This window comes from Eurytemora carolleeae, unplaced genomic scaffold (assembly GCF_000591075.1).
Source record: "Eurytemora carolleeae unplaced genomic scaffold, Eaff_2.0 scaffold1280, whole genome shotgun sequence".
NCBI lineage: Eukaryota > Metazoa > Arthropoda > Copepoda > Calanoida > Temoridae > Eurytemora > Eurytemora carolleeae.
This window is the reverse complement of record NW_019397368.1, coordinates 79,041-91,054: the sequence shown is the minus strand read 5'-3', so window position 1 is coordinate 91,054 and position 12,014 is coordinate 79,041. Positions and strand designations below refer to the sequence as shown.

General features: G+C 32.6%; 1 protein-coding gene across 1 annotated transcript in view; it reads right to left on the bottom strand.

The window, feature by feature from the left end:
- Positions 1 to 1,400: 1,400 nt before the first annotated feature.
- The window catches only part of LOC111713795 (putative oxidoreductase GLYR1 homolog), a 17,264-nt gene continuing 6,650 nt past the window's right edge, over positions 1,401 to 12,014 (bottom strand). Inside the window, exons 5-16 of the mRNA XM_023488734.1 lie at positions 10,766 to 10,850; positions 9,899 to 9,982; positions 8,466 to 8,545; positions 8,267 to 8,346; positions 7,193 to 7,271; positions 6,557 to 6,649; positions 5,987 to 6,082; positions 5,468 to 5,536; positions 4,896 to 4,982; positions 3,450 to 3,551; positions 2,435 to 2,509; positions 1,401 to 1,623 (exon numbers count right to left, since the gene is read on the bottom strand). Of these exons, the coding sequence (XP_023344502.1) occupies positions 1,549 to 1,623; positions 2,435 to 2,509; positions 3,450 to 3,551; positions 4,896 to 4,982; positions 5,468 to 5,536; positions 5,987 to 6,082; positions 6,557 to 6,649; positions 7,193 to 7,271; positions 8,267 to 8,346; positions 8,466 to 8,545; positions 9,899 to 9,982; positions 10,766 to 10,850 (1,005 nt within the window). The 3' untranslated portion in view covers positions 1,401 to 1,548. The remainder of the gene's footprint in view (positions 1,624 to 2,434; positions 2,510 to 3,449; positions 3,552 to 4,895; positions 4,983 to 5,467; positions 5,537 to 5,986; positions 6,083 to 6,556; positions 6,650 to 7,192; positions 7,272 to 8,266; positions 8,347 to 8,465; positions 8,546 to 9,898; positions 9,983 to 10,765; positions 10,851 to 12,014) is intronic.

Genomic DNA, 12,014 nt, shown 5'->3' with positions numbered 1-12,014 from the left:
AGAATACTTTATCAATCACAATTCTCAATAATTCTCATAATTTAAAATAATTGATAAAACACTTCTGATTTTGGGAGACGAGGATTTACCCTCAGTTTTGAATTTCTTAATACCATCAATATTGAGTTTCTCCTAATATTTTAACAATTTTTCCACAGCCCCCTAACAGAGCGGAAACATTTTGGCCCACAACCCTTTTGATCAAATCCTGTATACTCTCTTTCGATCCTGTACTTCAAGTCGAACTACAAAGGTCAGAATAAATTGAATATTTTAAAGTGCCAAGAAAGCACAAAACTGGAAAGGATGATAAGGTTTAGGTTTGTTTGTATTAGAGCAGCTCCTTAGTACTACACTTATTGTTTCTTAAAATCTCCAATCCCTGTAATCTCTCCCCCCCCCCTTGGGGTTGGTTATATCCCTCCAGTACAGTACATGATTAATATATTACTGCAGTACAGTACATGATTAATATATTACTACAGTACACTACATGATTAATATATTACAGCTGACCAGGCTATTTGTAGTATGTAGTATGTAGTATTTCAATATCAGCTCTTGAGTTTCTCTATTTGTTCCAGTTGTCTTTGATATTGAGAGATGGGGAATGATTTTTCAAGAAAATATACACCTCTGAGTAACCTTCCAAACATTCTACAGAGAAGACATCAGTAGAGCTGGGGAATGATTTTTCAAGAAAATATACACCTCTGAGTAACCTTCCAAACATTCTACAGAGAAGACATCAGTAGAGATGGGGAATGATTTTTCAAGAAAATATACACCTCTGAGTAACCTTCCAAACATTCTACAGAGAAGACATCAGTAGAGCAGCATTTTCTGATAGGAATCAAACTATTCATTATCAGTCTTAAATATTAATTGATAACCATAAAAAAGTAACGTCCGTGTTATTTATTTACATAACCTAAAGATTTCTTTAGAATGGAATACATTATAACATTAGAGAAGNGGCAAAATCAAGCTCTCTTTAAGAATACAAGATTAAGGACTTTTTGCTGAAATAAATTATTTAGAATCGATATTGACGCTCTGGCATTTGATAAACAAAATAATGTCAGGTCACTTATGATATAATTTCATGTACATAAGAACCAACTGTACTTTTAAACCGGTACATGTTCACTAGAGAACAGTGGCATGACCTTTTTAACGATTATATACAAGACCTTCATAATTCTTTCCTGATTTTCCGTATTTCTATGATCTTGAGAAGGCACAATAACGGTTGGTTAACGGTTTGCCCATTTGTTAAAGAAAGTGATCAAGATTCAGCAAAATAAAAATGGCCATATAAATGCACGAAAAGAGTATTCTAGGGGATTAAAAAAAGAACTAAAATACAGTGGAGGGGTTTTCAATAACAAACAGTTTGGTTAATTCAAATAATCTAATTTTCAATGATGCACCGTTGGAAGGGGTATTGTCATTTGTCAACATTGCTATGAACAGGTTTAATCTAACGGTAAAACAATATAGTGTACAGTGGATATTTGTACATGAGTCAGTGTACACTGTTGATGTTTAGAAGCGTGCACGGATATATACTGCGCTCACATCGTGCTCGCCGTACCCTAGTCTCTTCGCGTGCTTGAACACCTAAATAGATTGATTCATTAAATTTATATCAGGGTTATTTTTCGAGATTTAAAAAGTACAAGTAGTCAAACCCTTTAGTAAGATAATTATAAACGATTTCCGAGAATATATATATCCTTAAATCAAGCCAACTTTTTTGCCGGTTCCATCATATTCAAAATTGATCAAAAACTGCTTGCAGCGCTAACTATGCTTTCAAAAATACATCGTTTTAGGTAATATTATGCAACACAATATAAATCTTTGTGTAATATGTGTAATATGTGTAATATGTGTAATATGTGTAATATGTGTAATATGTGTAATATGTCTAATATGTGTAAGAAATTTTAGATTTTTACCTTTAGTATTTATATAATCGATCAAAGTAATGGACTTTCTTATAGGACAAACTTCAAGGCCTTCAAAGTTTGCTACTTTTTTCGAATTTAAAACTTTACTAATAAGAGAAAAAGGAAATGTTATTAATTGGTTGATTTGTCCTTGAAATTTGTTTGATAAGTTCAAATGTGTTTTTATTGTATTTGTTGGTCAATATTTTGCCACTTAAATCCGTTTACAAGGATTCGCATATTTTATCCCGGGGGGGGGGGGGGGGATTATTATTGATAAATTGGGGGATGTTTCCATCATTTTAGATACTTTTCCACCAAAAATTCATTTATTTCCCCCTGAAAACTTGTATATTATCCAATTAAGCGGGATTATACCTACCTTCTGGGAGGAAAAAATTCGAAGGGAAATAATTTTTTAAGAAAATAAACACCCCTGTACAGATCTTTAACAGCATATATATAATAGATTATTTTACCTCATTAGCTGAAGCTGTGAGGGGTAGAGGTTGCTCCAGCTGATCTCCCATATTCAAGCTCAGCTTCAGATCTTTCTACAATATTAACGCCATTTTATCAAGGGATTGTTCAAAGATTTTTAGTAAATAACGATCATTGAAACAAAACTCTTTCTACACTGAGAACCAAAAAAAGTGTGGACTAGGAAGTTGACATTAAAACAATGGTAAAGTGTATTGATGTTGCTACAATGAAAAGAGTTTTACTAGTGACTTAGTATATCACTTATCAAGTCAATGGGGGTCCGTTTACACAGCACAATTGCTGTGTCTCATGTTCATAGCTTGCGTCTAAAGCTAAGATTGCTCATTGTCAAGTACTTTTTATTAAGGACTATGGTACAGCGTTGAGAGGAAACCACGCCACCACAGATGTTGCCCTGATGAATCCTGCTGGCTATGTATTGTGTTAATATTTAATGCCAATATTGTATCCCATATCCTGATAATGTTTTACCATTTTAGATTTATACAATGGGACTTTACTTCAACTATTAAGTGATTAGCCAACAGAACCACCAGGAAAACATCCGTTAATACTTTGTAAGATAATGTTAACATCTATTTATTTGAGATATGTTCAATATCCAATATCATCCCTATGAGAAATTAATAAAGGATATTGAATAGATTTTCAACCCGTAATTTTAAGACCTGCCTCAACAGGAATGTGATCTCAAGTATTATCTCTTCCAGGTTACTTAAATGGGATCCCGAGTAGGAGCCGGAAGTTCTAAGGGCAATGGCTAATATGCCGAAGTCAGGCGACCATGCCAGGTCTGTAGACTACAAACTTTGTTAGGAAAAACTTTATTCCTAAAGGCAAGCTGGGCTCCCATGCTATTTATACATATTGCATTGCAATACAACTGCCTGAAACCAAGCCGGGACAATAAAGCGTGTTCAAAAGTAATTAAGTCGGGAAATGAAAGGTAAATAATGTGATCACTAGGGATATAAATATTATTTAATTAACCTGCATATGCTGAAGGGGTTGGTGAGTAGGAAATCCTCCGTCAATAATGGCTTTTCCCTTCTGTAGGATTGCTGGGCAGTTCAACCCGGTCAACTCAAGAACCTAACATTATATTTATGAACCAAGTGATTAATTAATCGTTTTCATTAATTTTAAAAATATATTCTGTTAAAGTTTGCTTTATTAAAACTTTTCAATTTTTTAATGTTTTTATTTTCATTGAAAGAAAAAAATGAAAAAAGATCCAAAAAAAGATCTTTACAACACGTTTGTTTTCGGATCGTTTTCGGATCATTTTCCGATCGTTTTCGGATCATTTTCGGATCGTTTTCGGATCATTTTCGGATCGTTTTCGGATCGTTTTCGGATCATTTTCGGATCGTTTTCGGATCGTTCTTTACATATATTTTCTGTCAGGGTCAAAATCTGGGATGGTGTTAGAAAATCGAATGTTCAGAATAAACAATGTTAAAACAAAAAATCCCCCTATTTGGTTCAGCCGTTTGGTCAGCTTTATAGCTAACATATATATTTTTTAACTTAATTTTTTAAAAATTTGTTTAATGAAGCAAATTTATTGATACATGTATTCATTCAATTAGCTGCATACCCCCAGGATGGTTAATATGCAGTTTCGATAGCTGACCAGGCTATTTGTAGTATGTAGTATGTAGTATTTCAATATCAGCTCTTGAGTTTCTCTATTTGTTCCAGTTGTCTTTGATATTGATATATATAGATATGCAGGTTTATTGCTGACGAGCTTTATTAAATAAATTGCTTTGTTTCATGTTCATTGGACCATTAAAGATCATAACTTGGGACTAGCAGTCGTCTTTCTATTACACAATTTTATCGGTCCCATTGAAACAATACCACGTGATCAAACAACAACTTTAATAAAAGAAAACGGCATGTTCCCTAAACTGTTAACGGATAAAAATGTTTAGGATTTTAATCAATTTTTTATTTTTGACTTATTTGTTCTTAGTTTATCGTAAAAATGTGTTCTTCCCAGAAGAGCCGGAAATAATCAATTTCCTTCCCTTATAAAGGCTAAAAGCATTGTTGAAAACATATTAATTTAGCAAGTTTTTAAATGTCATAATACCAGAAAAAAGATTTAAAAACTAAATTACACTTGGATTTCCAGAATATTAAAAAAAAATTTTAACTTCTAGCCCTAGCACAAATATCATTATGAAGTTATGTAGTGATAAGCCGTTATCATTAAAAATTTAAAGGAGTGTATACTTTTAAGACTAATGATTATTAAAGATCTCGGGGAGGGGGGGGGGGGAATGAAAAATTGAAAAAATTGACACTTTTTACCCAAAAATCTATTTATATTTCACTAAAAGTCATCTATTTTCTCCGATATAGCGAAGGGGTGGGGGAAGACAATTATAAAAATATACACCCCTCAAAAAATCAAAATCCTTCTACCTCCATGACATCTTTCTGCTGTAGTCCAGCGCGATCAGCAAGCGCCATTCCCTCAGCTAGTCCGGCTAGTGTCACGCCAATCATAGTCTACAAAAAATTAAATATAATGTTAAAACCTTCAAAACTAATCGACATTAACCGAAAAAAAAAACAATAAACAAGATCGAATTGTATAACATAGATTAGGAGAGAAATAAATCGAAGCAATTTATTTAGAACAGACTAGACATAATGAGAAGCGAAAAGCCAGAAAAAAATATGAATGAATAAATAAATGAATGAACTAAGTATTAAAAAGACTGTAAGCGTTTTTTTTCAAGTGACCCTCCATGCAAAGATGGCTATGCACGATTTACAACGGTACCCCCGCAACCTTTATCTGATCAATAATATGGAAGATATTGTTGTACTTCTAAATATAAAATTATGAAATTAATAATTGAGAATATTGATAATAAATGTAAAGAAATAAATTACAAAATGAAAAGATGAATAAAAAAGGAGTTTTAATATATTATTTTAATTCATACTTAATTCAATGAATTAGAATAAAGTATGAAAATAAATGACACCTGAAGAACTAGATTCATTTTACTGGCGTTCCCGACCTCACCCAAATAGAAACTATTCTTCCCAATCGCCTGCACAATAAATATTAATATTATCATTATTGTTATTCTAAAGAATATCATTATCTTTTTTACTATAATTATCATTCTAGGACAACAAGACATTAGCTGAACCAAGTATAATACATTATTATTGTTAAATTCGTTATTTAGACTCACAATCAATTTTTAGTCAATTAACATATTGATTTGTCCTCACCAAAAATCAGGTTAGAAATAGAAATAAGTATCGAATTGGCAAATTTTAGTTTTCCTTATATTTTCCAAATTATCATTTATTTTCAACAGAAGACGAAAGTATTTTCCCCCTGTTGGGGATGAGGAAAATAGCAGTTTTGTTAGAACAGTAAGATGGGGAATTACAGGTGCGCACCGGGAGCCTGCATGGAATGTCAACAAGGGTTAATGCTACCCACTCTAGACAAATTCCTGTACACGCCCTTGAGGGGCCTGATATAATACCTGGAAGCAGGACTGACAGTCATCAAAGAGACTTCTATCTCCAGCAACTAGAACTACAAGAGTACCATCCTGGGCCTGGCATTTGCTACCTTGGATCTAGATATATCAATCCATCAATCAATTTTTTCGTACGGTGTTTCGTGTACCATGTTTCGTGTACGGTATTTCACTTACAGTGTTTCGTATACAGTTTTTCGTGTATGATGTTTCGTTTACGGTTTTTCGTTTACGGTGTTTCGTTTCCAGTGTTTAGTGTACAGTGTATCATAAACGGTGTTTCGTGTACGGTGTTACGTATATGGTGTTTCATGTACGGTGTTTCATGTACAGTGTTACATGTATGGTGTTTGTGTATCATGTTTCGTGTGTAGTGTTCCTTGTACCATGATTCGTGTATGGTTTTTTCGTACAAAATGTTTCGTGTATGGTGTTTTTGTACGGTGGTTCGTGTACGGTGTTTCGTGTACGGCATTTCGTGTATCGTGTAACTTGTACCTTGTACCTTGTACCTTGTACCAGGTACCTTATACCAGGTACCGTTTACCGTGTACCGTAAACAAAGTACTAAACCTGAGCCTCCAAGTATCTGCCTCCCTTGAGAGATATAGCTTCAGCAATATCCTGGCTTGTATCGGAATCAACGCTAGTCATCTCTACATAACCCTGCAGTACAGTTTATTAAATTTAAGAAATGATCGTGGTAGACTCTCGAAGTAAAATCTCAGACCGCTATCGGATGTTAAGGGCCTGTGCCCGAAACCCGTTCAATCCGGCACTCTAATAAAGTTCCGCCCATATCAGTGAAATTCTATTAAAGTACGGTACAACGGGACATGATTAACATATTCCTGCAGTAGATTAATATATCCCTGCAGTACATGATAAATATATTACTGCATGACAGTACATGATAAATATATCCCTAGTACAGAACAGTACACGATTAATATATCCCTCCAGTACAGTACATGATTAATATATTACTGCAGTACAGTACATGATTAATATATTACTACAGTACACTACATGATTAATATATTACTGCAGTACAGTACACGATTAATATATTACTGCAGTACAGTACATGATTAATATATCCCTGCAGTACAGTACATGATTAATATATGATTATTATAACCCAGCAGTTCATAACATATTTATTATTCAGAAATATGGTTGCAGTACAATTATTGTTTGTTTTTTTACCTTTGTAGTGTTTATCTCTTGCAGTACACCACAGTTACCAAATACGAGATCTTTCGCTGCTTGTGGATCACTCACACAACTGTAAAAATGTGAATTATAAAATAAATTAAATAAAAAAACACAAATTGTAAAAATCAATTGAATGAAAACTTGCTAAAGGTTAGTAAAACAGCTTTAAAATCAAAGCAAAGAATGGTAGTATAAACATATTATAAAACAATTATGTCTGAAAGTATTATTTTTGTTCTTCAAGTTATTAATATATTCTGCCAGTTAAAAAATTTAATTTGCCATAATCGAATTTTAAACAATTAAATAAACGCATCCGATTCCTGATCTGGAACAATATGCGAAAACATAAGTGCCAACTTTAGAGATCTTTCCCGATCTGTAAATGGTAAATAAAGTTTCAGCGTCAACTTTTACAAAAAAAAAGAAGGCGGATTATTTCATGTGCTGAATTGGGATAATTTTTCATAAGATGGATCCAGAATCCGGATCCGGATCCCAAAGTCCTTATTGGAAGTGCGTATAGGATACGAATCCGCTGGATCCGCAACATCTTAGCTCTCTGCATCCAAGTTCCAAAGTATCAACATTGCCAAAAAACTGCTTGTTCTCAAAACTTATTTTTTAATGCGAAATCAAGTTTCAGAAGGATATAGTTTTGAAATTTGATTTTTGGTTCAGGAATTTCAGAAACGATCTTGAGTCGATCGGTTCATTCTTTTTAATACACAGGATCAGCACTTTAAGATAAACCTAAACCAACTATCAGTGAACCTTCTTAATTTTTTTTAAAGCCAAATCAAGTTTCTACATAAAATTTTGCAAAAACAGGAGACCAACGTTTAGACATATGTTTTTTTTAAAAGAAATTTTTAATAGAAGGATCTAGAATCCTCAGCACTGTAAGATAAATCTTTAACAACTATCATTGAACATTCCAATTTTTTTTATGCAAGCAAAATCAAGTTTCTACATAAAATTTAGCAAAAAAAGGAGAAAAAAGTTGACATTTGTTTTTTAAAAAAGGATCCTTAGCACTAGATAAAATTCTAACAACTAGGAGACCTGAAAGTGATATCACACTCAGCAATGACGTCACTAGGAGTAAGCGCCTCCTTAGCTCCAGCTTCAACAAAATCTTTAACCTAAATTATCAATTTATGAAATAATTATTACTTTTTCTTTCTTTCTATTGTTGGGGTCATATTTATTTTATTTTTAACCCCCATCGCACTTCAGTGGGGGAAACTCAATTTACTTATACCTTATCCGTGGTTCTGTTCCAAACTGTAACTTGATGGCCAGAATTCAATAAGTTCTTCACCATACCAGATCCCATTATACCTAAATAATATAAAATTATAACGCCGCTTCGCGCGATGTTTTACTTAGGGGTATATACTTAAAATCTTTTTCTTAGGGGTATATACTAAATATCTTTTTCTTAGGGGTATATACTATATATCTTTTTCTTAGGGGTGTATACTATATATCTTTTTCTTAGGGGTATATACTTCATATCTTTTTCTTAGGAGTATACACTATATATCTTTTTCTTAGGGGTATATACTATATATCTTTTCAAACAAACATTTCATTGGTTTCCCTACAACCAGTGCTTAGGATTCATTTAATTTTGATGCGGATCCGGATCCAGCTTATTTTGATGCGGATCCGGATCCAGCTTATTTCTTTGAGATTTACTCAAGTTCTTAAACAAAAAATAATTTTTAAATTTTTTGTTTTATTTTTTTTAACGCCTATTTTTATCCTAAAACTTGATGAACCATTCAGAAATGAGAAAATTCTTATAATCTCTTTTTTTCCCAAAAGTTCAGATTTTTTTTGCAGCTATTGGTTGATATTTTACCCATTGGATGTGGATCCGTGGATCCGCATATTTTTACGGATCCGGATGCAGGAAGCCAAAATCTTCCGGATCCGGATGCGGATCCTAAGCACTGCCTACAACAATGTGTTAAAGGGTTAGATCGCTGATGTAAAAAAACTTAAACAAATCCTTAATTAATGATTATAAAAGGACAACCATGCATTCAATGATATTGGGTGTGCTTCCTTCCCCCCCGAGATCTGCGTGGCCCGGGGGGATTCTGTCCTAGACGAAACCTTTAAAAACAGTTTTCCATTTTAGAAATCATTCTAAATGATTTAAGCAAAATATAAAGCAATCTTTTCAGAATTGTATTTTTCTAGTTTAGACAGTTCAGAAATATTTGTAAAAATGTTTTTTGACAATTATTTACAAAAGAGGCAAAACATTTTAGGAAAATCATAAGTTTTACGCAAAAAATCTAATTCTGCATAAAAACACCTTGTAGGATGAAATGTTTTCCAGGGAAGGGAGGTAAGGTAGAAGAAAATTTATTTTCAGTGCTTAGGATCCATTTCATTTTAACGTGGATCCGGATCCTGGAAATAAACGGACCCGGTTTAGGCCCTGAACTTTTCTTCCAGATTTACTGATTTTTTTAAAAAGAACATTTTTCAAACATTTTTATTCCGTTTTCGCAGATTTTTTTTGGCTGAAACTTAATATTATTATTTCACAAATGAATTAAAATAAAATCAGGCTGGTTTGAGAGCAACATTTTGGTTTTGGTTGACATTTTGCCTCTTGGATCCAGAAAGCCAAAATGTTGCAGATCCCGAAAAGTAAGTCCTGGTTATATTCCTTACCTAATCCTAGGAACCCGAAGTTTAGTTTGCTGGGTTGAATATCCTTCTCCCGTAGGGTTTGAGAACTAGTCACTAGATCAATCCCTGAACACAAAAATTTAGAAAATATAATTAGAAAATATTTTTTTATTGGTTTTGGTTTTGTATTTGCTTGTATTGGTTTCATATATTAATATCAAACCAACCAAAAATCATCAATCAACCAACCAATCAATCACTAAATTAATCAACCAATCAATCAATCCATCGAACCAATAAACTAATACATCAATCAACCAACCATCCAACCAACCAACCAACAAACCAACTCAATAATTCAATGAACTATTCAACTTATAAATAATTCTAAAAACCAATATACCAAACCATCTGGGAACCATTCAATCAATCAATCTATATATATATACCAACCACTCATTTTTAAATCAATCCACCAATCAATCCTTAAAATGACCAAAACGTACAAATTTATCAATCAATCAACAAATCATCAAACCAATTAAACTAACAATTGTTTAATCGTTCTACCAACTAACCCACCCACCAAACTTTCAATTTATTAAAGGGACTGTAAGCGTAATTTTAAGTGACTCTTCATGTTCGATTCACAATGGTACTCTTAAAAGCTTTGTCTGATCAAATATGAATTAGATATCAATGATTATTATATTGAAAACTGATTATTTATAATTGTGGTTTATCTGCAAACCTGACTTGCGCATTTCTACTGCAGGAAAACAAAGGACTTAACCATTTTAACCTAGAAATACGACAACAGCTTCCATATCATTAGGTCGCTTAAAATTACGCTTACAGTCCCTTTATTCCATGAAATTGACCCCGAAATCCTTTAATGAATGAACCCACCAAGAGCAGGGCTTGCTGGACGTAGAACACTTGGCCGGTCAAGCAGACCTGATACTGCCGCCTTCTTACTGGAACTATAAGGAACCTGGAATATCAAATCAAATCAAATCAAATCAAATCAAATCAAATCAAATCAAATCAAATCAAATCAAATCAAATCAAATCAAATCAAATCATATCAAATCAAATAAAATTTTGTAGGGATGGCAAAGTCTCCAGTAGTGGATCGGAGTTTCAAGTTTTCTTTAGTTTCTGGTTTTTCTTTGAACCAATCAATTGTGTAAAGTATAAATGATGCGTATTTCCCGCGTGTGTTTCATAATGTTTTCAGTATGTTTTTTTAGATAGTGACTAGTTCAATTAAATTACATTTTTTTTCTTTGCGATAAAAATACGCAAATATTTAAATGAAATAAGAGAAAGATGCTACTTAACATAATTTATTTACATGTTCAGCTTAGAAAAAATAGCATCCCGTCATTGAAGTAGAATGTTGACTCAAAGTAAATTTTGAAATTATGAATTTTTAAATTATGGTAAATTATTAGCTTGAAGTAAATTATTTACTTGTACTTAATCATTGAATTGTGTAAAAATATTTAAATTATTAGATTGTGCTAAATAATGTACATTTATGTACATAATGTACAGTAAATAATATACTTTTGGTAATTAAATTCTGGTAAAATATAATAAATTACGGTAAATTATTAAGTTGTGGTAAATTTGTGATAAAATATAAGGAATTATGTTGTGATAAATTATGGAATTGTAGAAAAATGAATCATTAGCTTGTAGTAAATCATGTACTTACGGTAAATAATCAAATCATGGTAAAATATAAAAATCATTAGCTTTTAGTATATCAAGCACTTTTGGTAAATTAACAATTTGTGGTAAAATATAATAAATTATATTATTGTGGTAAATTGTGAAATTGTGGTAATATATAATGAATTATTAACTTGTGAAAAAAAATATAAAAACTAGCTTGGGAACCCAGCGTTGCACAGGGTCATAGTTAGTCCCACCGATTACCCGCACTTGGACTAAAAAGACGACCCACTCAACTTAAACAAAGCTAAGAACATTACCGTGGCTCTCTTGAGTTCCCCAATAAAAATTTGAAGCAAATCGGTCCAGACTCAAGGGGTTTCTGGGTTATGATCGGACAAACAAACAGAAATTGCAATTTTATATATATATAAATACCTAGCTGAAGGGCCCGTCGTTGCCCGTGGATTTTTTT